Below are 27,203 nucleotides of genomic sequence, written 5' to 3' on the forward strand. Positions count from 1 at the left end.
AGCCAGGCTGTATTGAAATTCCGAGGTATTTCGTGGTTGACCTTGCTAAATTAAGCTTTAATTCATCAATTCTATAATTCAAAAAGCTGGTTATATATTTTATTCATGAGAAAGGACACATGTTATATTCTAAAACCCAAAAATAAACAGTAGTATGACTGACTATTCGGTTTTCGCTTTTCTCAAAGGGCCATGAAAGCAGCATAAAAATGCCTATTCGGTATTTAATGGGAATCAGAATTGCGCGATATAACTATATTAAAAATCCATTAATTGTTCTCGATTTGGCTTTTCACTGATGTATTTTATTTGAGCAGTTGTTTTCCCATCGAATTTTAAACATTTTGTTTTTTTCATCAGTTTACATTTTCAGTTTAGTTTTCTTTTTGTTTAAAATTTCAGTTTAGTTATTAGTTCTTGCTGATAGCTTGTTAGTGTTATTTAGTTTTTATTTTCTAAAATGCTTTGTTTTAGTATTGTGTTCATATTTCGGCAGACTGGAAAAAAAGGATAACTTGTGAATTAAATTGGAGACTAATTAGACCGCCACGATTAAAACTAAGTAAATATGGGCACTGAAACCAAAATGTATGCGTTTAGAAGTACAATGGAGTCGCGACAGTGTGCTTTGCGTAAATACGACGCAGTTTTAATCCCTTGAGACAAACTTCCGACTTTGGCGTCGCATGACTCTGTGGGAGTGCCGATTATGCTACGTTTATATGCATTGGGAAATATGAGAAACTTTTAACAAAATTGACGAAGTTCCGAACGTCTCCTCTTAAATTAAACAGATATAAGATATCGCTTGAATTAGTATCTCTTAGTTTATTTAAAACGCAATGACACGCGTAATGTTGAAAACAGTTATTTCACACTCGTCCAGAAATTCTGGTCTTTTTAAAACTGACATTTTTACCACGGCCCATGAACGTAGCGTGACACAACAACGAAGATGGCGTGTTGTGGAAACTGTTTTTGTTGCCAATGTTGCTGCAGAGAAGGGGAGACACGGACACCAGAAGAGCTGGTAAATTTCATTATCATAAAAGGAAAAAACGGGGATGTTTTAATGATTTTAATTTGAGATATTCGGCTGAAAATCTCTTCTCAGTTTGCTGTTTTAGCTCTGCTCGCTCCACCCTGCTGCTACTGCTCACTGACTTTGCCCTGTTTTTATCTATTTGCAAGAAACACAATAATTTTGAGACGAGATATCATGCAACAGGGCCGACTATGCTGCAAGGGCAATGATATGTAGATGGTAACTTGGCTGTAGGTTTGAAGTGCTTGCTCTTTTTCCTCTTGCTCATAGAGCCAAAGTCCTGCAACCAAATCCCGTTTAAAACTCTTGCAAGTCAGGTATTCCCCTTCTTTATATTAAAAACAATTTACCTTTTGAAAAAGATTTACAGCTTTGCGGTCTGTCAGAGTCCTTCCTTTCATTCGGCGTGAAAATTTAAGATCTTCTCTATTTGTTTTATGCACCAGACCCTTAGAGGTGTAATTACTCATTGACAGGCTACCAAGTCCACGTCTACGTTGATTAAACCCAAGTGTTGCCAAAGTACATTATCAGTTGGCTGAGTTTAAATTGAAGCTGACGTTTAAATAACTGAAAGGGCAATAATGCTTAGACTGATGTTTTACTATAATAATATTTTTCTTTATGTTCAGATAGCCTAAGTCAGGGATATCCAAACTCTGGCCCAGGGACCCTCAATAGAGTAGGAAGCTTGTGCAACACTCTATGACTCTTCTTAGTTTCGAAACAATGCAGTGCTACCATGCTAATACTGTAAACAAACATTTTGACAAGGAGTTTTAGCTGTTTTTCAGGACTAAATTGAGACAGCACTATAAATAGAAAAAATATTGGCAACCAAAATATTAAAGCTATCTTCACCTATAATGCCCTAATGGATTACAGCAGAACCAGTGATGCTCTGGGGCGAGGCCAGTGTTAGACAGCGCTGACCAGGGCCCCCTGAAATCTGAGTGGCCTCCCCAACATCCTTAAAATGATTGGCCATTTGTCTTGTCAGCCACCAACAAGCCATTTTAGCATAGCCAATCACTGAGCATATCTTAACCAACATTAGATTAGTTTTACTAACTGTAATGTCAAGGTGAGATATATTAAAGTGGCCCCACCTTCCTTATATATTTCTGTATGTGGTATGTGCAGTTTAGACACCCCTGGCCTAAGTCCACAAACCAAACTCCTTTGTGAAAATCTTGCAATTTAGACCTTCCCATGTCTTTAAGCAGTTAGTTCACTATACTGCACACAACTGAAAAAAAACTCAAACTCAAAAAAAAAAAAAAAACCTTTAAAGCTTGTGTAAAGAATTTCAGATTTGTGTTGATTTTGCCCCACCTGTAGACAAAGCAGTAGCCCTCTTTGCCTTTTTAACAACATTGTTCTTGTTTTTGGTTTACATTGAGAATCTTTGCTTTGGATAATAGTTGAAGGTTGGCTGTTCATCACTCTCTCTATCATCTACCCCTGGCTCTAGCTTTAGTTTGTTGGTGGGGTAGTTACCAGTTTCTGAATGATGTAAAATACAATAGTGAGAGTGGCAGCATGGCTTAAAAGACAATTATTCCCACACAGATCGCTGTCAGTTGATTTCATTCCAATCAGAGAGACAAACGTATAACGAACAGACATCCAGGCCCAATGAGTGAACTCCATAAAGTGAGCTGATACTTGTTCACTATCAGTGGAGCCAGTTGGTAAATCTAACTCATGCCAAAGCTGGTCAGCAAATATATAGTTTCTGCCAAGAGAAGCTTTCAGTGCAGTTCTCTACTCTTCTGAGATCGACATCAAAACACTATTTTAAGTTTTAGGATGAACAAATTAACAGATGTCCATCTTTAAATCACTTTAAAATGTAAGAAATGAGGATGAATAAAGAAGAAGACTTCTGCTGACTCAGGCCTTCTGGGACTAAAGCTCCTCTAACTTCTTTGTTTGTATGACCAATATCTAGAGCTGATACAGGTGGATTTTTAAAGTCAAAATACCTGTTGTAAATATCAGCAGACATAGATAATTCACTTTTTAGGCTAATGTAATGGTATTATGCAGTAATATAATCCACAGGGCTCAGTTTCTTTTACTTTACACCGTTTACATAAACCATCCTCTGTTGTAATCCTCGCTTTAACCCAGCATGCATACTCCACATATCTTCTCTGTGTTAAACAGCAGAGCGATACCTATTTCCCTTTAACCAAGCTGTCGTCCATCAGACTCTGTTTAGTTCAATTAAAGTTCTGTTTTTTATCATCTGTCAACATTAAATTAAGCTTATAAAAATGATAACCAAGCTAAATAGATTTAAATAGCTAAACTGTAACGTGTTTATTATTCTGGTATCCTTTAAAATAATCTCTGTTCAAACCTCTGCTGATCTAGCACTACTCTACACTACTCACATTATTTATATGTTTTAATATTAATACATTTTCTCATTCAGTTTGGGTGCAACTTTGACATTGATTTTTAATTTGAATAAAGATTTTTAAAGTGGCAGCTGTGGATTAAAGGCAATATTTTACACCATAACCTCACCACAAGATGATATTACTTCATGATTTTAATATTTTCAAACTGAACTTAAAAGCCTTAAAGGTATCCCTCTACTTTTCTTTTCTTTTCTTTTCTTTTCTCTTTTCTTTTCTCTTTTCTTTTTTCTTTTCTTTTCTCTTCTTTTTCTTTTTTCTTTTCTTTTCTTTTTTCTTTTCTTTTCTTTTCTTTTCTCTTCTTTTTCTTTTCTTTTCTTTTCTTTTCTTTTCTTTTCTTTTCTCTTTTCTTTTTTCTTTTCTTTTCTCTTCTTTTTCTTTTTTCTTTTCTTTTCTTTTCTTTTCTTTTCTCTTCTTTTTCTTTTTTCTTTTCTCTTCTTTTCTCTTCTTTTTCTTTTTTCTTTTCTTTTCTTTTCTTTTCTTTTCTCTTCTTTTTCTTTTTTCTTTTCTCTTCTTTTTCTTTTCTTTTCATTTCATTTCTTTTCATTTCTTTTCTTTTCTCTTTTCTTTTCTTTTGTCTTTTCTTTTTTCTTTTCTTTTCTCTTCTTTTTCTTTTTTCTTTTCTTTTCTTTTCTTTTCTTTTTTCTTTCCTTTTTTCTCTTTTCTTTTTTCTTTTCTTTTCTCTCCTTTTTTTCTCTTTTCTTTTTTCTTTTCTTTTCTCTTCTTTTTCTTTTCTTTTCTTTCTTCTTTTCTTTTCATTTCTTTTCTTTTCTTCTAAGATTTCATGCCTCTATTAGAGAGACAGAACAGGGTGAGGAATAATAGAGTCAGAAACAGGGGAAATGCAGAGTTGGCAGCTGTATGTGGGAGAAAGAAACCACAGGCCGGAACCAAATCTGGTTAGACACAACCACGAGGCCACCAGTGCCCCAGCTTCTCCTGTTTTTACTGGGATTAATTCCCTTTCTTAGCATGTTTGTAATGTTTCATCATAAGCTTTTCTTTCACCACATTTGACTTTAATTCTCTACTTGTTTTATAACTGTTAATTGTAAATTCACCCTTTTATAGAACGTCCAGCTCCACCAGACTCTGTTTGGTTGGATTAAACTGAAGTGTTGTTGGTAGATCAGCTGAATTTACACTAAAATAATGCTTGAGGCTGATTTAAAGCTTTGAGCCTTCTCTTTAAAGGTGTTTTTTAAGCTAAAGTAATCTTTAATCATATTGAATTTCAAACAGAGTTTGCTGTTTTTGTTCCTCTTCCTCCTCAGACCATCCTCGGTGAGATCAGAGATGAAGAAGATGAGATCTTACCCAGAAAAGACTACGAGGTGAGAAACTATAACAGTTTAGAGAAGGTGTTTCCAGTCCATATTGATGTTTTCACTCTGTCTGGTTAAAACATTACGATCAGTGTATGTTTGGCCTTGGTGAGAGTAACACAGTGTTTATTTTGGCTTTTCCAGAGTTTGGATTATGACCGCTGTATCAACGAGCCCTACGTGGAGGTCCTGGAGGGGATGGACAACAAGGTCAGAGAAGAGTTTTTCTACAGTCAGATGTGGATCACTGAGCAGGCCCATGACAATTCAGAGTATTTCTTCAATTTCATCAAACCTTTTACAAAATTAATCTCACATGCTGATCATCTTTCTATTGATCTTAAATGGCAGAAGCATACAGGATGCACATTTGGGTCTCTGTCTGCAGCATTCACAATGAAGCAGTTACTAAGCTGTTGTTTGGAGGAATCTTTGACGAGCAATCTGTGACGTATTTCAGGGTTTCTGTGGATAACTTTAAGGGCTGAAAAAAGGCCCCTTCTATAGTTTTAAATCAGCATCTAGCCTATTAATCTTGATGTTCCACATCCAAATAGAACACACTTCCAGTTAAAGGTTGGAATTCCAACATCAGCGGGGTTTGGAATGACGTCGTGAGCTGGCATCTTGGAATTTACAACATTTGAGATAAAGTTGAATCCGCCATACCTGACTAGTCGTGTTGTGACATGACACATGAATCACATTCACTTTGAAAGCTTTAATGACAGTAAAATGGTAATTTTATACTTTAATTTTACAGTTTTATAATTTCCATAAGACCTTTTTTTTCCTTTGCCAACAGAAAGCCAGGAAGTATGAAGCGGTGCGGTGGCTGATGGTGTTTGCTATCGGAGTCACGGTCGGCCTGGTGAGTGTTATTTAACGCCAGTGTTGTTGTGCCAACAGGTTCTTTGCAGTCATGTGATTCTGATGATCTTCTCATGTTTCTTTCAGGTCGGCCTTTTTGTGGATTTCTTCGTTCGTCTCTTCACCAAAATCAAATTTTCTCTGGTTGGTGATTGTATCCTTTAACAGGCAGATTAAAGATTAATCTATTCCTAACCAACCCTTTTCTAGGGTTCTCATTACATACAATTTAGCACTGTGTCAATTTTACTGTCTGTGATGGTGGCATTAGACGGTTTCAGAGAGTTTTCCTCTGAGAATCATCAGGCTACTCTGAGAAATATACCTCTGATATCTCAGTTTAATCCAGTGTGAAGTTAAAGATATAATCAGGATAATAACTAGATTTGAATTGGTTATTCCACCTTAACTGAATGTTTCCAGCTATAGAGAAGTGCAGCGATAAAGGCTGCCTCGCTCTCTCTCTGCTTGAGCTCCTGTCCTTCAACATGACCTTCATCTTCATCGCCAGTGTGCTCGTCCTCGTAGAGGTAAGACCACTGAGATAATCCCAGTTTACATCATTCTCTGTGTTTATTTGATATCTAAACCTTCTGAACCCCTGTTTCTTTAAGAAACTTTTTATTCAGTGCATTTCTCAATATAACCTGAAAAACTGAAGGATGATGGTGCTAACATGCTTTTATTTCTTCACATCCAGCCTGTAGCTGCAGGATCGGGGATCCCAGAAATCAAAAGCTACCTGAATGGAGTAAAAATCCCAGGAATCGTACGGCTAAGGACTTTTCTCTGCAAAGCTTCTGGAGTTCTCTTCAGTGTGGCTGGAGGTAAAAAAATACCTTAGGAGTCCTTCACAATAAAATGTTCTGGAATTTAAGTGGCTGGAGCGATAGGATTACTCTCCTCTTCCTCATCCTGACTTTAAAGACCCTGTAAAGTGAAGTCCCAAATTTGTGGCTTAACGCTCTAGATCTGTTGGACCATGGTTGCTGTAAACGTGAAAAATCTGAGATGCGCATGTGACGTTAGAACGTTTTTCACCTCTTTCCTGGCTGGGTTTAATGTGGGCGGGGCTAATATGTGGGCTCATAATGTCATGAGGCCACAGCAGGGAATGGCCCCGCCCCTCTAACACTACAATCTAAAATCACAGAGCAGTTCATCTCAGTCCAGTCTGTTGTTAGCTGATGTCACTGCCTTTATTGAAAGTTAACAGTCAGTTAAATGCTGTTTTTTTGTTCATTATGAGGTAAATTTACCAAATCTATCAGCCACAGTAGTCTATGGATCATGTAAAGCATCAGAACAGAGATTTGAGACGGAACAGACTTAGTCTCTTCTCCGGCACAGAGCCAGGCAACTGATCTGATCATGAGGTCACTGTAAGGTCAGGGGGCAGGCTTATAGTGAGTGCTTTCATCCAATCAGAATGTAGCATTTTTTAAAATCTGAAAGGATTGTCCCTACCTGATCTGTCCCGGAAACCCCATTTGTACTGCACATGTGCAAACGCGTCTACATCCGCGTCTACATAAATTAATTCTAACCCTAACCCTAACCATTGGAATATAAATACTAAACCTAAGTCTAGGAAGCTAATTACTTAAAATAAAAACCTACCCCCATGAGCTACCCCTAAATCTAACCAGTGGAAATTAAAATGCTAAACCTAACCTAGCTTCGATAGGCCGCCGAGCGGATGTAGAAGCGTGTTTGCACATGCGTAGTACAAATCGGGTTTGCGGGACGGATCGGGTAGCCACAAGGATCATATTTCTTGGGAGTGGGTGTGGCTTCAGCACATTTAACAGACACGCCCACAGCATGGAGCAGATTTTACTGTCTAATTTTTCATGATTTTGAAGCTTCATTTTATAAACTTAGAGATATTTTATCTGACTGAAATTTGGCCTGGGGATTCATAACCCAGTGACCTGTCATACAAAAAAAACATAAATACAGATTTATTGTCACTTTACCAGGTCTTTAAAGGTCTAAAATCTGATTTTTAAAAATGTGCAGCAACCCTTTCGCATTGTGCAAAAAGATTTGTACATTTTGTCAGGTTATTCTTAGCATCACAGCAAGATGCAGTGTTGGCAGGTATCTATTTTCAGGGCTGATATCGATGCAGATCATTTGTAGTTTGTGAGAATAATAAACAATTATTTAAACCCCTATGCATTTACAGTAAAATCATTGGTACATCTCAGTGATTTAAATGTTACGTTCACAACCTTTACATCCTCTGCAGTTAACATTGTTGACACGACTACATGGGACTTACTCACCACAGCTGCAAACTATAAACTCTCACCTCTAAAGGTGAAAATAAACGGAATGTAATACATAAACCCTTACCTGTAGTAGAGGATGATGAAAATTGAAACACTTCAAACTAAATATTACATAGCAGTGTCAGTGCTGATCGGCTGTTACTGTTCTCATGTGACATCTAGCCAATCAGATAGTGTTTTGGGGATGTTAGGTAAGACTATGGGTTGTAAAAACAGCCAGGCAAAGACACAACTCACAGAGAGCTAAAGAGGAGCACTTTTTAATTGACTGATTAGATCTGCAGTTGTTAAATTAAAACAATGAAACAGATAATCAGCCCAGCTGTAGGTCCACCCCTAGATTCAAGACATTAAGCGTTGGGTTTCCTCTCAGGTCTGTTCGTGGGAAAAGAAGGTCCGATGATTCACAGCGGCGCCATCGTGGGAGCTGGTCTTCCTCAGGTACGCCACAAACACACCTGGACTGAATTAAATGGATGATAATGCTTTAACTAGATCACATAAATGTATTTCAAAATGAATATAAGTTTGGATTTTAAATTGATGAAAATTATGATAATGATGATAATAAAATGGTCCTTATTTTAGTTTTTCACATGAAGTATACAACCACGATAGCAGAATGAAATGAATGAAAAATAAAAGACTAATTTCCAGACATAACATACATTAAGTAAAGACTAGCAGCAATATGACATTGAGATTTAAAAATACAAAAAGATAAGTAGACCTTTAAAATCAGTGCAAGTGAGCAATAACAGCTGAGAAGTTCTGGAAATGTTCCTTAAGTCTTCACTCTTCTCTTTCTAAAAGCTACCCAAGCATCAAAAATGGAAAACTAAATGTTGGGTTGGTTAGTTTAAAGTAGAGTTTAGGGCCAAGCTAAGGAACTAAACAAAAACTAAAGCCAGATTATAAATCTTATAATGCATCATTGAATGAATGATAATCTTTTTGATTTTATAAACCTGTGAACAAAACTAATCATATGAATCTGATCTTTTTAGTTTTGATTTGGCTCTTTTTTCATTGTGGTTCTGTTAGTAATCTCTCTCTTCATCACATGTGTATTTATAGGCATTTTCATCACTCTGAATTGAGGGTTGAACGTAGCATTGCTAGCAGTGAGATCATAAACTAAAATGCACGCGATTCTGTTTTAGTTAATCCTGATTGTTTTCACGTTTTCCCAGAATGAAACGAAACAAAAAAAAAAACCTGAAATGAACAAACTTTACGTATAGAAGATCTCACCACAGCATGCTAATGACAGTAATGTTTCTTTAAAGCGAACCTAACCTTAAACAGACTTTCCTTTAGATATTATAATCTCCCTCTAATGTAGGGTCATGTTCCTGTTTTTAAGAGCAGCTCTGACTTCATGTTGTCAGCATTTAAAGACTCCAGGCGCTTTGACTTCCTGAAAAACTGTCTTCCTGAAATATTTCATGTTTACAATCAGCAAGGACTCTCTCTGCTCAGATGGATAGTTTTTAGAAGAACTGAACTTTATTGTAGGGATATACAATATGATAGGGACAGTATCGATGTCAGAGGATAATGGCTGAAAAATATGATTATTTGTCTGAGCAGATATGAAATTTTCTGCAGATATTTACAACCAGGGTAACAGCCATACCTTAGTTAGAAGAATTAATTTAAGTTTGAAAGTATGAGCTGAATATAAAAAGGGTCCCCTTATAATTTAATTCTCTAGAACAGTGTTACTCAACAAAGAGCCAAACTGTTGAAAAATACCTTTGCAAGAGCCACAACCTAAGTGGTGAAACATGTCAAAAAGGGTTAAAGTGGCAATAAAAATAAGTTCAAGGTAGCAAAAATGCTCAAAAAGCTGCAAAAGTGGCAAAAATGGGTGAAACGGGGCAAGTTGGAATAAAATGGCAAACAACTTGCTGAAAATTTGCAAAAATAGGGAGAAAATGGCAAAAATGGGTAAGAAGTGACTCAAATGGACAAGAAGCAGAAAACACACAGGAAAAACAAGTGAAGAGTGACTCAAATGGTCAAGGAGCAGAAAACACAGTTCAAATGAGTAAAAAGTGACTAAAATGGCAAAAAGTGTCAAAAATTGGTATAAAGGGGCAAAAAAATGGGGAGAAAGTGGCAAGAAATGAGTTAAAGGTGGAAAAATGGTCAAAAAGCAGCAAACATATAGCAAAAATGTATGAATGGTTACTAAAATGGGGAAAAGGAAGCAAAAAGTATCAGAAATGGGTGAAAATTGACAATTGACATTGTTGAAATTGATATAAAATGGCAAAAAAATCAGCAAAAAGTGGCCAAAATGTGGAGAAAGTGTCTAAAATGGGTGAGAAGTGACAAATAAAGTGAGTTACAGATGGCAAAAATGAGTGAAAAGGGGCGTGATTGGCATAAAATGGAAAGAAAAGGGTGAAAAGTGATTAAAATGGGCAAAAAACAGCAAAAAGTTGCAATAAATGGGAAAAAGTGCCATTTAATTGTAAAATGGCAGCTTAAATAGAGGAAAAGCGTCAAAAATGGATTTAAAGTTGCAAAAAATTGAAATAAGGGGCAAAATTGCAAATAAGGGCAATGGAAACATACAGACAAAAAATATGGTTGACAATTAAGTTTGACAATTAAAGCCTACTTTATAAGTGTGGGAAACAAACTGATCAATGTGACCTGCAATGGATAAATTCTGAGGTCAAAGAGTCCCTTTTTTAAGGTTTTCTGGGGGAATAATATTTCAAATTAAGACATAAAAGACCCACAAATCATCACAAAAGAGCCACATGTTGAGTAACACTGCCCTAGAATGTTCTTTAGAGTTATCATTAAAACACACGTGTTCACATATTGGACAACAAAATTGAGTATTTTAATTCACAAAGCATATCACACTGATCATCTTCCAGCACAAACGCCTCCCCTCTCATCCTGGCCAGGGGTGGATCCAGTGGTAGTCGGGTCCATGCAGGGCCCCGTAGAGGACCTAACAACTACTGGCTATTTGTCTTATCAGCCATCAATGGAAGTTCCAATATGGGCTGTTTTATTCAGTGATCAAGCATATGTTAACCTACATTGGACTGGTTTTACTAAAAGTGAGGAATAACAAAGTGGTCCAGACAGCCAGATATTTGTCTTTATGTGGCCCTGGTCAAAAAAGTTTGGACACCCCTAGGTTAAACATAAGTAATGTGCACAAAAACATCCTAAAATGTAAAGATGTACAAGGGGCTTTAACCACCTCCAGGTACGGTGGGGGTCCCTGATTTCTGGTGCTCTTATTTTGGGGGTCACAGGCTGAAAAGTCTGGGGTCCTCTGGTCTATCTCACGGTCTCATCGGTCGTGTTTTCCTATTTCAGTTTCAGAGCATCACCTTTAGGAGGATCAAGTTTGATTTCCCTTACTTCCGCAGTGACAGGTATGGCCGAATCTCTGTTGTGATCAATAAAACACTTCACGCTGCTGCTCTCAGAGTCAAAACATGATGCGGATATCATCAGCCATGGCTCTTTACGTGTGTTTTGTTTGATTCAGGGACAAGCGTGACTTTGTGTCTGCGGGTGCTGCTGCTGGAGTCGCTGCTGCCTTCGGTGCTCCTATTGGAGGAACTCTGTTCAGTCTGGAGGAGGGCTCGTCTTTCTGGAACCAGGCGCTCACCTGGAAAGTGGTACGTCACCTGATGCAAAGAGAACTGAAACGTGACATTCTGATATTTATTCTTTACACTCAGAAGATGAATCCTTTTGACTCACGTGAGCCTATGTATAGTTAAATAAGCCTCTATTAGGTTGACATTTTAGGGCAATAAAACAGGGAGATCTAGATCAAGTGTTCATTGCCCTCTTTTAGGCTGCAAGTAAGGCATTTTTCAAAGGAAGATTGAAGGAACCCTGACAAATCATGTTTTTTAAAGTGAGATTTCAGTGCGAGGAGAGAGAGAGAGAGAGGAGGGAGCAGCAGGCGCAGCTCTGATTGTCGGTCACTTATTTTAATGAAAAAAAAAAACAAAAACAAACCTGTTCCAAAAATGTTCTGTATGTCTGTTATGCCCCGCCACAAACACAGGAGCAAGAGCAAATTGGGGTTAGCATTTTGACCAGGACTCACTGGCATGCACCTGCAGGGGCTTGTGATTGAATCCCTGACCCTCCAATTGGCCAGCTGTAGTCATCGTATTAAAAAGAATAGGCTAAATTGAAGGTGAATACTTTCACAAACAACCATTAATGTTTTGCCACTGGGAGAAAGTTGCACCCATAACCACATCTGACGAAGAACCCGTATAAATCTGGTGGATTACATGCTAGATGATATCACGATCTGTGAGCCGCCACCAGCTTTAATATGTCAGACATGTACTTTAATTTTCTGTGGAATACAAACCCACAGCTCCAGACTAAGTCTGTGCCTTCCTCTTCTTCTCCAGCTCTTCTGCTCCATGTCGGCCACTTTCACCCTCAACTTCTTCCGTTCTGGGATCAACTACAACAAGTGGGGCTCCTTCCAGCTGCCCGGTCTGCTCAACTTTGGAGAGTTTAAAGTAAAAAATAATCCCTAAATCTGTCTCATTTCTGTATTTTCTGGATTTATTTAATCACCAAATAGCAAACAGCGTAAATATTTTTTTACTAAACTCTAACCAGTGTCCAGATGGAGATAAGAACTGCCACCTGTGGACTGCAGTGGATCTGGCCTTCTTTGTCCTGATGGGGGTGGTGGGCGGCCTGCTGGGGGCGCTCTTCAACTGCATGAACAAGGGGCTGTCCAAGTATCGAATCAAACACATTCATCCAAAGGCCAAGTTTATCCGGTGAGTTCTACCTGGCGGTTAAAGACCGTTTTAACCATCAGTTTGGATTTCATTGGCACTTAGTTAAAAAAATGATTTCTCTCGTTCTAAATTTTTCCAGAGTCCTTGAGAGTTTGCTCGTTTCCATGGTGACGACATTGGTGATATTTGCAGCGTCGCTGCTGTTGGGCGAGTGTCGTGAACTGTCTTCACCCATGACCCATAACACGACAGTAAGAATCCAATGTTTAATGGAAAGAAATGCAGGTTTTAGCTTTAAAAAATACATTTGGACAAATTTTATAAATGGCAGATAATTCATCTAGATTCACATGTAAGGAGCTAATAAACAAAGATTTATCTAGACCAACTGAAAACATGAAATTAATTTAAAAGAATATTTCTGTGGGGCTCAGGTGGCCTAGTGGTTTAAGGCACTCCCCATGTACGTGGACGGCCCTGGTTCAAATCTGGCCTGAGGCCCTTTACCGTATGTCTCTCCCCCACTCTTGTCCCTGTTTCCGACTCTATCCACTGTCCTCCTCTATCAAATAAAGGCACAAAAATGCCCAAAATAAATCTTTTAAAAAATATGAATATATATTTCTGAGACCTTTGGTTTAAGGGTGAATGGTAATAATTTAAATCTTCCATGTTGTGTTAAATCTGACTTGAATCACCCCATGTTGAAGATGCAGTCCTCCCAGAAGATTTCCTGATTTAATTTTCAATATCTTATTGATTTCTATTTTTGTCTGCAGCTGTCAGGAATTGAAGACATCAACTCAACCATCCGACAGTTCTTCTGCACCAATAAGACCTACAACGACATGGCTACGCTGTTCTTTAACCCACAGGAGGCTGCAATTCACCAGCTCTTCCACCAGGATGGTGAGATGAGAACAAAGCACACATTAGAAACAGATCTGAAGGTCTTAAAGTCTGTTTTTGGGATGCATTTTTTTCTATTTATTGTGAAAATTTGCAGTACAAGACTAAAAGCGTTGACAATGAATATGTGCTTTTCATTTGTTGAAAAGTTAATACAGGGTCCATCCGTCCTGACAGAGACCGCCAGAGTTTCAGGTTTTTGCACATTTGTGCATCACAGCGCTCTGCCAAGTTGGAAATTTAGAACACATCCTTCCAGTTCAGTCTTTTTAGCTTTATGTGGTGAATGGAAATGAATTCTTAATCTGTGATGTTCCATAGTTGAAATCCACAGAGAGAGAGAGAGAGAGCGAGAAGGGGAGCTGCAGCCACTGCTCTAAAAGCTCAACCCTCTGCATGATGCAGAAAAATGCAACCACTCTAACCTGTTGAATGAAAACTGACAGGAAAAAGTTTTGGAGTTAGTATGCAAACAAATTAATCACAACATAAGGCTGTGTTTCTTTGTAATGTGTGTATATTTAACTTAGAGTGCAAAGACCTTTACTCTGAATTTGCAGCTAGTGCTGCATGATTAATCACAATCACAATTGTGACATCAGGCTGTGCAATCAGATTATTGCCTTAAATGCTGCAATGATTTTTGCTTCCAGTAGTACTCGAAATATTTACAAGGATGCATGCATAAATGCATGCAATAATAATGCTACTATTGCATTTATCTTTTTTAAAAAAAAAGGATTTTTTCTCTGTTTTGGAAAATAAGTCATTTTGAGAGCAGCACTGTCAAAACTTCAGCTTTTGTATGGTTTAAGATTATGTTTTGCATGATTTAAGTTGAGAAATGCACTCTGCAAATCTATCATTATTCTCTGCATATTTCAGTTATATGTAGAATCGTATATGAGCTTTAGAGAAGTCAAAAGATTGGACTGTCCTTAAACCAGGAATGCTTTTACCTTTTTGTCTCTCTTTTTCAGGTGTATGTTTTTAACACACCCCACATGTACACCTTTCTCTTGCTCTGCCCTTCAGGTACCTTCAGCCCTGTGACCCTGTCATTGTTCTTCCTGCTCTACTTCCTGTTGGCTTGTTGGACGTACGGTGTGTCTGTACCCAGTGGACTGTTTGTCCCCTCTCTGCTCTGTGGAGCCGCTTTTGGACGTCTGGTCGCCAACATCCTCAAAGTGTAAGAAAAATGTGCTCCACATTTACAAATTTACTCCACATTTACAAAAGACCAAAGCATGGCTGTCCACAATATTCAGTGGTAATAATATAGAAAACCTTGTGACGCCTCCAACATACTTGGCCCTCTAATATACCTGGGACAAAGTGTTTTAGCATGATTAATCAACATCAGTCCTGTCTAATTTTATCAGTATTTCTGCAGATTTCAGAAATTAATAAGATGCATCTCTGCTCCTCATGCAGACATTTTAACCAATAATTTTGATGGCATGTTTTAACAATACTGGATTTTTTTAACATCTCATATTCAAAATTTGCTCACTAATTTTAGCCGTTACTAGTTCAGATATATGCACATTTTTTATTGCAAAGAACAGCAGTGGTCTTCAATGCAAAGAGAGGCCGAGTTAGGCAGAGCTGAGAGAGGACAGGGAAGTACACCAGTGGTTCTCAACCTTTATTCCTTAGCCCCCTCCCCCCACTTGCATCTAAGAAAGCTCAGCCCCCCTTGGACCTCACTGACAAAATCCCAACATAACAGGCCTATACGGACTAAAGATCTGTGTCCAATATATCCATTAGTACAACAGTGAGTTATGGCCACTCTTGGAAAAAGGAAAAGCTCATTTAAAGGAAAAAACATTTTCAGGTTAAAAAGTTAATTTATAAGAAAAAAGACATTTTTATGACTTTAAAAGCGGGAAATATGCCTGAACCCTAGATTATAATTTTTGAGATTATAAAGCAAAAGTCAAAATCTGAACACTGTTTTCAATTTGGTTTCTTGTAAATTTTTTGACTTTACACTGTTGTAAAATTATGATTTTAAAAAATTGAAATTTTTGAGCTTCTTTTTTTTTAATTTAAGACTTTTTAAATTCTAATTTTTATTTATTTTTTTCTCGTAATTTGCCGACTTTTGAAGCTCTGAAATGTTGTAATTATAAGACTTTTTAATCTAAAAAATTAGGATTTTTCTTTCCACCCAAATTTTGACCTTTTTTATCTGAAAACAACTGATTCTCCTGATGTTTTAATCTCTTAGGTTGGCTCCTTTTCACAGCTAATCACGATTTTTTTTTTTTTTTATGAACATCTAATTCTGACAACGTCAGAGCAGACAGAGCCCTGCACCCCTCCTGAGATCTTTGACACCCCCCCTAGGGGCCCCTGGGCTCCAGGTTGGGAACCACTGAAGTAGACAGTCTGGTAGTTTTATGTTCAGGACTCACAGTGGGGCCCGCTGAGTGTGTGGGGCTTTAGACCAGTGGTTCCCAAAGTGGGGGTCCTTAGACACTATCTGGGGGTTACAGATCTTAAAAACTGCAGAAGAGTGTTTCAGGAACAAATGTCTTATTAAGAATGGCTGGTGGACATATGAATCAGTTAGACATGTAGAAGAATGAGCTATCCAACAACAGAACCATTAATGCCCCACTGATAAAGAAACCCAAAAGTGACCCCTTAAGTAAGAGCCTGGTCGAATCCCTGTCTGTCCTGCAGGTTGGAATCTGCTGACCGGACGGTTTCCTTCTCCTGCTGTCCCAACCAGGCTTTGAGCTCCTCTCAGCTGACAGTAATGACTGTTAGCTCAAAGATAATCTGTTGACTCGAGTCTTTATTCACTTCATGTCACACATTTTCCCCACCGTTCCCCTCCTCCTCTTCCTTTTTCATCGCTGACATTAGTACTTCTGTGTCTGTCCTCCGGTAGGAAACTGGGGATGGACATCTATGCCGGGACCTTCGCCCTCATCGGAGCCGCCTCCTTCCTCGGGGGCGTGGTCAGAATGACCATTAGTTTGACCGTCATCCTCATTGAATCGACCAATGAAATCACGTACGGGCTTCCCATCATGATCACTCTCATGGTAAAACTTTCATGTTCTAATTGAGTGCAGTTTGCATATTTTATATTTAAAGTGATATTGAGATGTTTGTCTCTTTGGTTTATATTTAAATGTTTTTTTTGTGTGTTTGTTTTGTAAGGTTGCAAAGTGGACTGGAGATTTCTTTAACAAAGGGATCTATGACATCCACATCCAGCTGAGAGGAGTCCCTCTGCTGGAGTGGGAGACTGAGGTCGAAATGGACAAGTACGATTTCTTATTTAAATAACAGTTTCAGAGAAATCCTGCTTAAGATATAGGATGTATCAGTGATTTATAATGCACGGCACCTAATAAAATTCACATTTACTATTTTATGTGTGCACATGTATAATTTAATTTTATTATTGTGGCATCTCTTCTTTTTTTGTCTTTCTATGTTTTCTTTTTTAGCTCATTTGCATGTTTTTTTATTATAGAAAGTTTTATAGTTGAAAGATAAGCATATTGGTGCCATAGGGAAAGGATAATTGTGGGATGTTTTTTTTTTTTTTTTTTTTTTGCTGGTACAGAAAGACAGAAGAGGGAGAAAGAGAAGAAAGGAGAAGATGCAGCAAAAGAGAAGAGAAAGATGCTGAAAAAGAGTAGGGAAAAATACAGGAGAAAGAGGGAGATGCAAACAGTAGAAGAAGTGGATGCAGGTTTGTGAAGAGGAAGATGCAGAAAGAAAGAAAGATGCAGGTTCGTGAAGAGGAGGATGCAGAAAGAAAGAGGAGGGAGATGCAGCAATAGCTGGGAGGAATATAAAAAGAGAGAAGGGCAAGATGCAGAAAAAGAAAAAGACAGGAGCAAGATGCAGAAAAAAGAGTGAGGAGGGAGATGCAGATCAAGATAAGAAAGAGATGCAGAAAGACAGAGGAAGGGGGTGCAGAAAAAAGAGAAAGATGCTGAAAAAGAGAATAGGAAACAGAAAAAGGAAGAGAAATATGCAAAAAGATAGGAGGAGATGCAGATAAGAGAAGCGGAAGATACAGAGAGAGAAGAGAGGGTTGCAGAAAAAAGAGAAGATGCAGAATAAAGAAGAGGGAGATGCAGGTTAAGATGAGAAAGGTGCAGAAAGACATAACAGGAAGATGCAGACAGAGAGAAGAGGAAGATGCAGGGAGAAAGAGAGAAGAAAGAGATGCAGAATCAGAGAGGAGAGTAAGATGCAGATAAAGAAAATAAACAGGAGTGTGTTCATGTTATTTTTCTGGTTCTCCCCAGGTTAACAGCCAGTGACATCATGGAGCCCAACCTGACCTATGTGTACCCCCACACCAGGGTCCAATCTCTGGTCAGCATCCTGCGCACTACGGTCTACCACGCCTTCCCTGTGGTCACAGAGAACCGACAGAATGAGCGAGACTTCATGAAGGGGAACATCCTGGTCAGCAACAACATCAGATTTAAGGTTTGTCTTTTGATTTTTTAGATTTTCAAATCTCTTAATGTGTTCAGTATCTATATAATTCCAGCTGTTTGCTCCTTAGCTTCATACTGATTGTATGTGGGAGTTTTCCTCATTTGTTTTTCCCTCTTTACTTCCATCATGACCAGATAAACTATTATTTTGTAGAGACATGCAGCAGTAGAACCAGTGGATGGAGGTAGAAGTTTGCAGTTAGTGTAGTTTAATCGGACAGTTAATCACAATCACTGTTTCAAAGAAGTCTTCTTGATGGAAAAAAAGACTTTTTATATCTTATTTACTCTTTCCTCACCACCACACAGAGCTAAATTGATCAAATCTCTGTTTCTCATAGAAATCCAGCGTGATGTCTCGAGCAGGAGAACAGCGGCGGCGCTGCCAGTCCATGAAGTCGTACCCGTCCAGCGAGCTGAGGAATGTCTGTGATGAGCAGAACACTGCTGCAGAGCCGGCAGAGGAGGGAGAGGACCTGCTGCAGCAGATGCTGGAGAGGAGGTAGGACACAGAGCTGCTTTGATGACCACTTGGTTAGTTCGTTAGTTTTTTAGCAATCTGCTCGACACGGCTGCATAAATATGAGTTCTGGCTACCTGCTTTTGTTTTTTTCTACTGTTAATGAAGATATTCAGGTTTTCTTAAAACTATTAGAGAGAAAAAATAATTTAAAGACCTCACTCTCCAGTTTGGGAAACTAATTTACCCCTCCATAAATGACAGCATATGTAAATGACACTAAAAATTAACATGTATCCATATTTTTTAACTTATTTTGCACCCAACTTCTAATCATGATCTGACCTGACCATAAATATCATACACAATACATTTTTAAAAATGTAACCCTTTAAACACCAGTTTAAATGTAAAAAACCTCAATATTTTAACTATAAAAGCACAAAAAATGAAATACTTTTCATATACTGTATGCAAATTGAATTTCTTTAAAGGGGATTATCACAGCGTTGAATATGTTAATAATAAAAAAAATTATGCATCATTGTTGTTTGTTAAATGTAAAGATTTTGATAAATTCTTATAATAGTGCCCCTACAGGAAACCAGGAAAAAATATGCAGTTTCTCTTCTTGCCAGAAATGGCTAAATGGCAGTTTGTGGTTTTAATGGGACAATTTTGGTCACCAACAGCCTGAGTTGGTACAGAAAGTCTGCAGAGATTATTATTTGATTGTTTTACATGGAAAAGGAAGATTTTTATACAGCAAAAACATCAGTGAATAGAGCATATAGTGCACATCAGTGTACAGCAGAGGGCAGCACAGACCCTGAATCAACTTAACAGTGTGGTTCTACAGCAGTAATACTCAACATGTGGCTCTTTTATGTCTTAATTTGAAATATTATTCAACCGGAAAACCTTAAAAAAGGGAAGCTCTGACCTCACAAATTATCCCTTGCAGGTCACATAAATGAGTCTGTTTCCTACACTTATACAGTTGGCTTTATATTTAAACTTTAATTTTTTTCTGTATATTTCCATTTCCCCTGTTTGCCATTTTTTTGCACCTTCTATCAATTTTTTGCCACTTTTAATGAGTTTTACAGCTACAAACCCATCTTTGCCACTCGTTTTTGCCACATTTTGCCCATTTTTGCCTCTTTTATCCTGCTTTTTGCTATTTCGAGTTCTTTCCCTTTTTTGTCATTGCCACTTTTGCCCTTTTAAGCTGCCTTTTGCCAGTAGCTGCCACTTTTCTATTCACATTATTGCATCTCTTTGATGCTTTTTGCCCATTTTAGACACTTTTCACCCATTTTTGCCACATTTTTGCCACTTTCTGACCATTTTTGCCACCTTTAACTTCTTTTTTTTACCTCTTTAACCCGTTTTTGTTGCTTTTCTTAGCTTAGATTGTGGCTCTTGCAAAGATATTTTTCAACAATTTGGCTCTTTGGTTGAGCAGGGTTGAGTATCACTGTTCCACAATGTGAAACGAAAGGATGGAACAGAAAAGACCACTACATGGTTAATGTCATGTTAGTGTGGGTTTTTAAACACATGTGACAGCAGATTTACAGTCTTGACTGTTGCAGCTTCACCTTTGACCTCCTCTCCACCTGCAGACACGCTCCGTACCCAAACCTTTACCCCGACCAGTCTCCCAGTGAAGAGTGGACCATGGAGGAGCGCTTCAGACCGCTCACGTTCCACGGCCTCATCCTGCGCTCACAGCTGGTCAACCTGCTCATCAGAGGGGTCTGCTACTCCGAGAGCCAGTCGGTCAGTCCCATGCATACACACAGAAAGACTTTCACATCCTTGGCCAGTTACTCCGACCTAAACCACTAACCTTACCTTAATCCTAACCAAACCACTAGTGGTATTTGTGACTAAAGAACCCTGTCATATGTCAGCATAACAATATCTCTTTAAATATCGTCCTTCACAGAGCGCCACCCAGCCCAGGTTATCCTTCACAGAGATGACAGAAGATTACCCACGATACCCCGACATCCACGACCTGGATCTCGCCCTGCTCAACCCCCGCATGATAGTGGTAAGACTCAACGTTCAAACACTTTCACAAGCAGATTTTGTTTTTTTTGGTCTCTGTATGTGTTTAACAGCAATGACACAAAATATCTTACCTGACAAACCGAAAACCCCAATACCAAAAAAGTTGGGACACCGTAAATTAGCAATTAAACAGAAATTAATGATTGTCAAATCTCATAAACCCATAATTTATTCATGATAGAACATAAATAACATATCAGATGTAAAAACTGAGACATTTTACTTTTTCATGGAAAATATCTCAATTTGAATTTGGTGGCAGCAACACATCTCAAAAAAGTAGGGACAGGACAACAAGAGGCTGCAAAAGTACATTATTGGTACTAATAAAAAACAGCTGGAGGGGAATTTTGTAACTAATTAGGTTCATGAACATGTCAGTGACATGATCGGGAATTAAGGAGCATTTCAAAAGAGAATGAGACCACCTGGTTCTCCTTAAATTACACTGTTTGATCTGAACAGGATGAAGAAGGAAGAGGAAGCTAGATTTGCCTGATGACAGAGACAGAGTCTGGCAAATCTATATGCTTTCCAAGGTTACATGAGGTCAGCAGCTTACACATCTGGAAAGGCAATATCAGCTGAAAAGTAGAGAGCGGTTTAAGAGCAACATATGCTCTCATCCAGACAACGTCTCTTTCAGCGAGGCAATGCTAAACCACGTACCCCATCCATCACAACAGCATGGCTTCACAGGAGAAGAATCCAGGTCCTGAACTGGCCCAGCAAAGAAAACCCAAGTCTGTGAAGCAGCTAGGAGCCTGCATCAGACAAGAATGGGACAACATTCCTCTCCCAAAACTCCAGCAACTGGTCTCCTTACTTCCCAGACGTTAACAGACTGTCAGTGCCATTGCTACAAATTCAAATTCAAATTCAAGATAAGCTAATATTTTTCCCGATATGGTATAATGTCTCAGTTTCAACATCTGATATGCTGTTTATGAGATTTGACAATCACTGACTTCTATTTTTATTTACATTTAACACAGCGCCCCAACTTTTTGGAATTGGAGTCATATATCTTTGTACCAAATTAATGGCCTGTATACTGTAACCTCTTCAGCACCATATAACACCATTGTTATTTATCCCTAACACCAGGCAGATGGAGATTGCAATTATTTTTATTTGACTCTAAATTGCAGGACATTTTATCCAACTGCACTTATCATTAGTCCTTATCCTATCTATATGTGCCTGATAGAACAGCAGGTATTTACCTCTGTATAGAGACTGTAGCCCTCAAATCGGATGACTATCATCTTCATAATAAAGTTAAAAAATGTATCTAAAAAAGTTCCACTGTGTTTTTTATATGTATAAATCAGTGTCCTGAGTTCATGAATAAACTCGCTGCTTGTTTTGTTCCCAGGACGTCACCCCCTACATGAACCCGTGCCCCTACACAGTGTCACCAAACACCCGTATATCCCAGGTGTTTAACCTCTTCAGGACGATGGGCCTCAGACATCTACCGGTGGTAAATGCTGTCGGAGAAGTAAGTAGAGATGGAAACAAATCAAAACAAAGAAGTGGACGTGCAATGAAACCTAAAAAGCCTAAATTGTGGTGTAAAGTAGCTGTAGCATCTTCCTTTGGCTAAATAGACGGCTGTTGTGAAGCCTTAGGTTAAACTAATGGTTTAATTTGGACCAGAAGTGACCATATTTGGATGAATAGGTGGAGCTAAAGTAAACCCAGGGGCTAGTAAATGCTAGCTTACCTTCTGCTGCTCACTGCTGCTGTCAAGAAGACATTTTTTGGAAAGACATGCAAACATCGGCTCATTTACTGTATAATCTACTGTCAATGGACCCATAAATTTTTTTCCAGTGAGATACCATATGCTTGAAAACATAAAAATTTTTGTTAAAGGATATTTCTGTTAAAGGACTTTTATACATGTTTGGGCTAAAAATTGAGTCTAAAAGAAGCTGTAGATGTGGCAAGTAAGCCTGTCTGAGGAAACCATCTGGTAGGAAGGACTGACACAACCCTTGTCATGCTCTGGATGTCCTTGCATATTACCAGGGGAATGGAAAAATAATCTGTTGAAAAAAAAAACAAGTCCACACCTTTAGAGCAGAGTTAGGGTTGGATGTGGTGAGTAAGCGCAGCCTAGGGTAGCATCCAGGTGGGTAGGAGGGTTGCCACCAGCCCCTGATCTCAAAGGACTGGTAACCAATTGGAGTCCCCAGGTGTATTACCATGGGTGAAAAGGCCCAGACAGAAGAGATGCCATCTCTTGGCTGAGCAACACCTGTTTTGGCATGTTTCTAGCTTGACTCTGGCCGACCCCCACTCCAGCCCTGGGTTGTGGCATGTTGTCCCCCATGGTGAATCCTTAGCGCCCTACATGCCTAAAACATATGCAAAGGATTTTACTTTAGCATCAGCTTTTTTCAGTCATTTCTAACAACTGATTAAAACCTTTTTGTCATCCACCTTCTCTTTCAGATTGTCGGAATCATCACGAGACATAATTTAACCCACGAGTTCCTGATGGCCAAACTACGACAGCACTACATCACCATCTGACCCCACAACTACCTGTCACATTGGACTGTGTCCTCTGTCCCGTCCCGTCCTGTCCCGTCAGCATGTAGGCATTCCCAAACCAAACTGCACATTAACAACTACACACATTCTCTGTGGTCAGTATTGATCACAGTTCTTAAGGAAAGGAAACCTTTCAGTTCTATTTCACTAAAGTCTTGTTTTTAGCCTTTTTTAGCCTAAATATAATACTGGTGCAGATACAGTTAATCCCGTGGAGCTACATGTTACTGTACTATCTTTATCCTCAAAGATGTGCTGAAAGAAGTTTCCACAAACGAGTCTAACCAGGGTCTCCGACCACCCAGGCCTCACATGAGTAGAGTGAGACCGGGAGGAAAGACTCTGACTGAAAAGGGCAAAAAATACCATGATATGAATTAAGGGCCATATCATCCAGGCCTAGAGTGAATGTGCTCTAACATGAATCACCTCCATTCAACTTTGGATCTGCTCTACATTTTCCTCTCTGGTTATTTGCACAGATAAAGGTCAAACTTTGACTCACCTGGAACAGTTTATTCAGCGATACAAAGAGATGAGGTGACCTTACTGGCTGCTGTTTCTGTTGGTTACAGCCACATTTACTACACAAACACTTCCAATAAAGATCAGCAGAAAGAAGCTAGAAGATGGAAACAAATCTGAGAAATAAAGAGGTACAGACTGGTGAGAATTTAAAGGAAAAAAGAAAAAGCAAACAGCGCATCTTGAAATTGTGCAGGTTTCTGACTTTAGAGGGGTAGTAGCTGACTTTGTTTGATTTTAAACAGAATTTTACTGATGTTTAAGTTTGAGAAATAACCCTGATATCTGCATTTCCTACAGTGATTGTGAATTATGTGACACTTTGCATTAGAAAATGCAATTTGCAGGATAAAAGATTTAAAAATCTCATGTCAGCAGAATAACAGGCTTATAAAAACAGTACTTTTAGTGGTATTACTGTGAGTAAACATCGCATTTGTCGCTCGTTTTGCAGATTTTGTGCTATTTAAACACTATATTCTTTAAAGGGGACATATTTTACCCTTTCAAGCCAAGTTTATATCGGTCTCAGAGGTCCCTAAAATATGCCTGTGAAGTTTGCTGCTGAAAAAACACTCCAGTACTGGATGTTTGCATGCCTAAAAACCCCTCTGTTTCAGCCCTGCTCAGAACGAGCTGTTTCTGTGTCTGTGGCTTTAAGTCTTTCTGAGCTGTTTGACTCTGCCCCTGACTCCGCCCCTCAGAGGAAATGGATGTGGCTCAATGGATGTGGCTCCAAGATCAGGAGAGGAGGGCAGAACTTTCTTGCAAGAGGGGAGGGCCAACCTAACCTGGGGGCGGGGCTAACGCCCCACATGACATCATGAGGGGAAAATCTGAAAACGGCTTGTTTCAGCACACATTTTTTGAAAGGTGGCGAAAGATAGGGGGAAGGGAATGGATTTTTCTAGTACTTGAGGGGACTGTGGACATATTTTTGTTAGAAAAGCCAGAAAAAGTGATTTTTGCATAATATGTCCCCTTTAACTATCAGCTAAATTATGGCTGTAATATTTTAGATTATACACCCTCGTAATCTGTAAAAGTAAGGCTGTTTAAACTGGATTATGCTTTTTGAAGTGGTGACCAAAGTGAAATACCTCTGTCAAAGGTTTCCTTTCCGTCTACATCACAGAACCTTTTATTTGACTTTTTAATGATGCTTTATCATGGTTGTCACTGTAGCACTTTTATTTTGGACTGTTGTCTGTTTTTATTTACTGTGTCAGTAACTGGAATATCTGCACTAAGATCAGGCTGACGGTCTTAACGGCCTGTGATTATAAACTAAACCTCAGCGGTAGTGTAGAGACCGTGCTAGCTCATTCCAATAGAACATTTTTAACCACTGCAGCTGTTTGTAAATACTTTAGAAATGTTGATTTGCACTTGTAGATATGATTTCACTGTCCTTCCATAGGTTCAGTATTAGAATGTGTCACGGCTGAGAGGACCGTTCCTCTGTCAGGCTCAGGTTATGAAGACCACTGTTTCAATTTACCAAGTTTGCACAGTGGCCATTTTCTTCTGTGAGCAGAAACAGAGAGATTACAATTTTACAACTTTTGCACTGATCAGCAACCAGAAGGCTACGAACTAAAATCTGGAGGGATAATTGGCCATGATCAGCATCTCCCTGCAGTTAAAAAAAGTTCACTGCTGCTCCTCAGTGTCTCATTTCTCTTTCACAAATCCATAGACAGCTCCTTCCTGATTAGACTCATTATTTTAAGGTTGTTGCTGATCTTTACTGGAGCAGTGAAATGATTAAAAGCCAGAGTATGAGGCTTTTCTCATTCAGTGTGCAACACACGGATGACATTTTAGCTGGTGTCTAAAGAAAGTGGCTGCTGTGGGAAAGTGGTAACTAGAGAATTTAAGGTCCGTGTCCATTAACAGCCTTTTCTGCACTGGCAGCGCCTAAAAAAATCAGTGTCAGAGTGCTTCCTATCAGCATTAGCTATGAATAATGACCTCTGCTTCCCTTGGCAGTGACCATTCCACCTGTTAAACAGAATCCTGTCCTGGCAGCTTCACATTTCTGCTTTAACACTAGAACTGCCAATGGGTCAAATTTACCCAAATCCGTTGTTTAATTGTATCTCGCTTGATGTGTTCACATTTTTAAAGACTGTCAGTCTTTGACTTTTCCTAAAAGTTTGATAAACAGCTCCTGGTGTCATAACAGAAAAAAATCTTTGCCTTAACCTTAATTTTTTTAATGGACATTTATATCGAGAACCACCATGCAGGCCAAATGTACCCCATAAGAAAGCCGTGATTTTCCTACTGTTTTATCTCACACCAACAATAAATAGATGATGCAATAGAAATATAGAAACATGGATACAACAGGGAAAAAAGACGTGTACCATTGTTAAATGTCTGAAGTTAATCTCAGTGCTTTTAATGAAGAAGATGTGATGAGGAAGTTTCGGGATAAGCAATCAGTCCAAAGACGATTTTCTAGGAGACTGATCATCTTCCTACAGTGATCTAGTTCGCTGTCTGTGGTTAATAAGCTGTTCACTGTCAGAGGTTAACTAACAGTCCTCAATCAATGTGATTTATGAAAATCAAGGCACTTAAATGACAGGTAAATTTGACCCATTGGCTTTTTTAGGTATGTAGAGATCTACGGCAGTTCTTGTGTTAAATACATTTCAGGTTATTTTTTCCTCCACCATCGATGACGGAGCTCATAACTCCTGCATTGACCTTTCACAGTTTTGATTGGTCAATGCAGGAGATCCTGACGTTGTTTTGAGAGTTGAACTTTTCCCAGCTGATCATGGCAGCAGAAATGAGCTCATTCTTTGGGCATTATTGATTTTGTATTGAAAATGTGCAGCCTGTGCAGAAAAGCAGCGAAGGACACGGCCCTTATAAGACTGGAAACAGGAAAAACCTAACTTTGAAGAACCTGGTGTCCAAACTATTCCATTAGATCCTCTGCTTTGAGTTGAATCAGTCTTATTAAGTAGCAGAGTAGGTCCGCTCTTCCTATACATTCATTCCAATAAGGGACTAAAATGTGACTCAAAGACAGTTTAAAGAAAGCGGACAGTACAAACCGCTGTACGTCAGACTGTACACTATTATTAACAACGATGGCACATCATCATTCCTTATTTGTTCCTTGTCTCTGCTTTGTTTTATTTAAGAGATTATTTTTATACAGTTTTTATGATTTGCTGCCAGTGCTGTGAATGATCATGATATGCAATTGTATTTCTACAGGACGGTGTCTGTCCTGGATCTTAGAATTGTTCATAGTCATATAGGCATTGCTTGCTTATTTTATTGAAAACGATTATTTTAATGTTCTTAATTATCCGTATGGCGTGGCAGGAGGCATGCAGAAGATGAAATTAAGAGTACATATCCTACAGAGAAGCCAGACCTGGGACTGTTTGCCAAATAATTTCTGTTACTTCTGACTGATG

General features: G+C 38.7%; 1 protein-coding gene across 1 annotated transcript; it reads left to right on the top strand.

Annotated features, from left to right (window-relative positions):
* The first annotated feature begins 950 nt into the window (after positions 1-950).
* On the top strand, positions 951-24,358 carry clcn6 (chloride channel 6). The gene is made up of 23 exons (XM_041798410.1): positions 951-1,030; positions 4,749-4,808; positions 4,944-5,009; positions 5,605-5,670; positions 5,757-5,823; positions 6,093-6,199; positions 6,370-6,496; positions 8,340-8,407; positions 11,321-11,379; positions 11,496-11,628; positions 12,388-12,501; positions 12,605-12,771; positions 12,872-12,983; positions 13,512-13,641; positions 14,677-14,830; positions 16,547-16,703; positions 16,822-16,928; positions 17,928-18,114; positions 18,467-18,627; positions 20,214-20,370; positions 20,540-20,647; positions 22,046-22,171; positions 23,131-24,358. The coding sequence occupies exons 1-23, from the start codon at positions 956-958 to the stop codon at positions 23,209-23,211; spliced, it is 2,589 nt and encodes an 862-aa protein (XP_041654344.1). The 5' UTR covers positions 951-955; the 3' UTR covers positions 23,212-24,358.
* The last annotated feature ends 2,845 nt before the right edge of the window (positions 24,359-27,203 follow it).

Source organism: Cheilinus undulatus, linkage group 11 (genome assembly GCF_018320785.1).
Source record: "Cheilinus undulatus linkage group 11, ASM1832078v1, whole genome shotgun sequence".
Lineage (NCBI taxonomy): Eukaryota > Metazoa > Chordata > Actinopteri > Labriformes > Labridae > Cheilinus > Cheilinus undulatus.

What these genes read in the sequence shown, in the direction of transcription:
- clcn6 (XM_041798410.1), top strand. Translation starts at nt 956, where the DNA reads ATGGCGTGTTGTGGAAACTGTTTTTGTTGCCAATGTTGCTGCAGAGAA. An exon ending in CCAAAGGCCAAGTTTATCCG is followed by an intron (nt 12,772 to 12,871) that starts GTGAGTTCTACC and finishes AAATTTTTCCAG; the next exon opens with AGTCCTTGAGAGTTTGCTCG. An exon ending in GTCGCCAACATCCTCAAAGT is followed by an intron (nt 14,831 to 16,546) that starts GTAAGAAAAATG and finishes GTCCTCCGGTAG; the next exon opens with GAAACTGGGGATGGACATCT.